The sequence below is a fragment of the Pteropus vampyrus genome, unplaced genomic scaffold, assembly GCF_000151845.1.
Source record: "Pteropus vampyrus isolate Shadow unplaced genomic scaffold, Pvam_2.0 Scaffold17, whole genome shotgun sequence".
In the NCBI taxonomy this organism is placed as follows: Eukaryota; Metazoa; Chordata; class Mammalia; order Chiroptera; family Pteropodidae; genus Pteropus; species Pteropus vampyrus.
The window spans coordinates 7711342-7715116 of record NW_011888798.1 but is presented as its reverse complement, the minus strand read 5'-3'; the positions used below and the strand labels follow the sequence as shown (position 1 = coordinate 7715116).

General features: G+C 36.6%; 1 protein-coding gene across 2 annotated transcripts in view; it reads left to right on the top strand.

The window, feature by feature from the left end:
* Positions 1-3463, top strand: part of THSD7B (thrombospondin type 1 domain containing 7B) — a 793340-nt gene extending 789877 nt beyond the window's left edge. The window contains exon 28 of one of the 2 annotated variants that reach the window (XM_023527487.1): positions 2284-3463. In XM_023527487.1, the coding sequence (XP_023383255.1) occupies positions 2284-2365 (82 nt within the window). In that variant the 3' untranslated portion in view covers positions 2366-3463. The remainder of the gene's footprint in view (positions 1-2283) is intronic. The other variant, XM_023527488.1, reaches the window with a different exon arrangement.
* Positions 3464-3775: the final 312 nt, after the last annotated feature.

Below are 3775 nucleotides of genomic sequence, written 5' to 3'. Positions count from 1 at the left end.
CAATCTCTATCCCTCCCCCCACTCCCCAGAACTCACTCCTCCCATTTGTTCGCCTAATAACCCTTAGCAAATGCCAACTAAGGGTGGATTGACAAAAACTCTTTGGAAGGAAGCACTTATATTTTTTAAGTCTCTCTTCCCCTGCTCTCAAAAAAAGATAACTGGGAGAGGGGACCCCTAATGTCATTTCAGATGAACCCCGAGGTATTCTTTTTTGACACTAAGATTATCTTCACCAGCACTACCACCACCAGCTGTCACTTCCAAGTTGTCCTGAATTCTTATTTGCATGTTTACTTAGTACTTTTAAATGCTGCAGATTAGACCAACCAGGACCCCATTTCAAGCTTAGTCCTTTCTCCATGCTAGAGCCTGAGCCCAGCAATATGTTTATAGCCATTGGAATGTATGTATATGTTAATATAAAGTTAAATAGAATGTTATTCAGCTAATTATGTAATAAATTTTGGAAAAGTGGGAAAGACCTGGGAAGCAGGAAATTGGAGGCCTTTGCAGAGGATTCTCAAGCATGTTTCTACTTCTCAAATTCTCTGGTTGGAAGCTGTTTGCCTGCAGCATCCGGCACTTAGCAAGTCAGCCATTGAGCACCCACTGCCTGCAGGTGCTGATGAAGGGTACTGATAGGATCTGTGGTTCCTTTTAATAGTTTCTTTTCTAATGATTTTTAATTTTTCTCTTTAGCTTCTATGATTTGCTTCAAAAATTAATCCTAAAAAAAAAAGTTTTCTCTTTAAATTAGAACTTAAGCATTTTAAACTAGAACATTCTCCCTGCAACTTTTATCAAACATCTTTTTTTTAATTGTGGTAGAATTCATATAACATAAAATTCTCCAATGTAGCCATTAAATGAAAAAGCCAGATGCAAAAGTCCACATATAGTATGAATTTATTTATGTGAAACATCCACAACAAACAAATCCATAGAGGCAGAAAGTTGATAAGTGGTCACTGGGCGGGTGGGACAAGGACTGGGAGAGATGGTGTAATGGGTATAGAGTTTCCCTTTGGGGTGATAAAAATGGTCTTGAACTAGATAGGGGTGATGGTTACACAACATGGTGAATGTACTAAATGTCATTGAATTGTGCACGTTAAAATGTTTGTTTTTAATTTAAATTCAGAGTATAAAACTTCACATGAACAGACAAGAAAGTTGTTTCTACCAAGTGCCTAAGTAATGCATGTGTAGAGAGAATGTGCTGAAGAGGTTAAAGGCATAGATGGGTCTAGGTGTTGGACTTGCTTAGAATCTAGGCTCTGCCACTCACTCAGTGACTTGATGGAGGGTAAATAACCTCTCTCATCCCTCTGTAAAGTAGCAATTATTCTAGTCCTTCTCTCTCAGGGTTATTCTGGGATTCATTGAGATATTTTATGTAGCGTGCTCAAAGGACTTGACACTTACTATTCATGTAATAGATGTTACTGTAAAACAAATACTATAGACATTTAGAGGGAGGGAAAGAGATGAGTCCCTGCTAGCTGAGCTCTGAAGGCATGGCAAAGCAAAGACATTGAAGAGGAAGGGAATCATTATAGTGGTACAGTGTGTGGCAAAATTCAAACTATAAATATTCATAGACATAAGTTGAGATTCACTTACAATAAGAATCAGAGAGTAGGGCATGTTGTTTTGCCCCAGATGTGGGGCATCACTGTGTGAATTGGAATTAGTATTCAATTTTAGCTTCTCTCTGTGTGAGAAGAAATAGCAACGCTCCCTTACCTGGCAAAGTTGTTGGCTTCAAGTAAAACAGAGCAGGTGAGACTGGCTTTGCATGATGCAGAATCAATGAAATTTTCTGGTGAAAATTTCACCTGAAAAACTCTGGTGACTTGGCAGCTAAATGTCAGGTTTCAGGCCAGAGCAGAAGTATGTTTACTTAGAAACAAGACCAAGGTAAGGGAGTCTGGCTACTCCAGCAGCTTAGAATATTAAACATTTGTAATGTGAAGGTTGCAGTAGCTCAGGAATTACAAATAGCAAACGTTCACATTAATGTATATAAATAAGAAAGGAAAGTATCCTCTGCCAAGCTCATTGTGTCCACTAAACCATTTTTTTAAGATTTCAAAAACACGATAGTTTCTCCTGAAAATGGTGTTGAAAAATACAAATATCCAAAAAAAAGAAACTCACAAGTCCAGAGAAAGTAATCTTTTGTTATTTAACTGCTTGCATTTCTAAATCTCACTATTGTGTTGGCAGATGAAAGAGAGCTCTGTGAACTTTATCTCAGGAATTCTTTTCCCTTTGCAGCAAGAAGCCAAAACCACATCAAAGCACACCTCCCCAACAGAAGCCTCTGACCTTAGCCTACGATGGAGACTTAGACATGTAACATGAAAAAGAAATCCAAATGTAGACATCGACTGCCTTAACTGCTTTCTCTTTTGTAGTTCTCAGACTTCTCAGTTTTTTGAGGAATCTCACAGTGTGATATATTAGGCAGAACACCGGTATTGCAAAAGTAATATTGCCTCAACTTCATTTGGAAATGGAGTCAAGGATTATTCGGTCTGCCATTTTGCTTTCTAGTTTTTTGTTGGTGTGAGTGTTTAATTTTTTGATTTTCCCAAGGCAACTGAAAACTTTTATCTTCCTGTTTGGAAATGGGAAGAAAACATGATGGAATTCCCACAGACTTGAGTAAACTTTATCTTCAGCAGCATGATGACAATCCAGAGGAAAGTCCAATCAAGACATTTACTGTAAATGATGAGTCCGACACTGCATTGTTACGCACTATATTAGTGCAAGTCTTTATTCTTCCCATACTTCAACACTGAGTTTTCTAGAGTTTACGTTAGTTCAAAGACTTTCAAATTGGACTATTTTCATGAACACTGAGAGAATGGGTTACCATTTCAGAAATTCTCTGAGTTTTTACCTTTAAATATTGTATTTTGTTTTGTGGCCAGGGGATGATGGCACTTCATGGATTGCATCTATTGAAAAAAGTGGAGTGTGCATAATTGCTGGACTAAATGAAAGCTAGGTGATTTCTGAATGAAATGTGTACTGAATGTTAGGGTGCACAAATGAAATAGATGGTTACATTGGAGAATGAGGTATAGATTATTCGATTACTTATACTGCATTTTAACAAAAACAGCGATCTAGATATAGAATTAATCACACACAGTTGTAATTCAGTTTGATGACAAACTCTTCTATTGTAATTTCAATTTTCTTATCTGAATATTTATAAATTCTTTTTCTGAATTTAATTATCTGACCTCAATTAATATACATGAAATGTTGATCCTGTTTGTAGCAAGTCTTGCTTTTATAAAGTTTCAATGATATCTGAAACAACACATTAAAAAAGCTGAAACCATTTTATGAAGATGATTGTTTGTAATCGTAGATGTTGAAAGTAAGAAGGTGCCATCTTGTGGTATTGACTTGTATTTATAACAAATAAAGTGCTCAAGAGACTGAGAATTTGGCTGTTCTAGATTTATTCAATTCTGAAATGCCCTTGCTTTGACAAAAACAGTTTTAATATTAGCTTCCCTATGTCACTGCTTCAGAGGTTGACAACTGAAATCACTGACAGAGAAAAGGAATCTCACCTCACCTTCTCAACACTATCAAGTATGCTGTGAAATAGAGCCAACCAGAATTACACAGAGTAACTTTTAAGGAATATTTAAAGTTCAGTTGATATTAGAACAAACCATCATAATAGGGCAAATGCTGATATGTAAATGACCCGAGAGACCTCAGAAAATGGAAATGTTAGGAA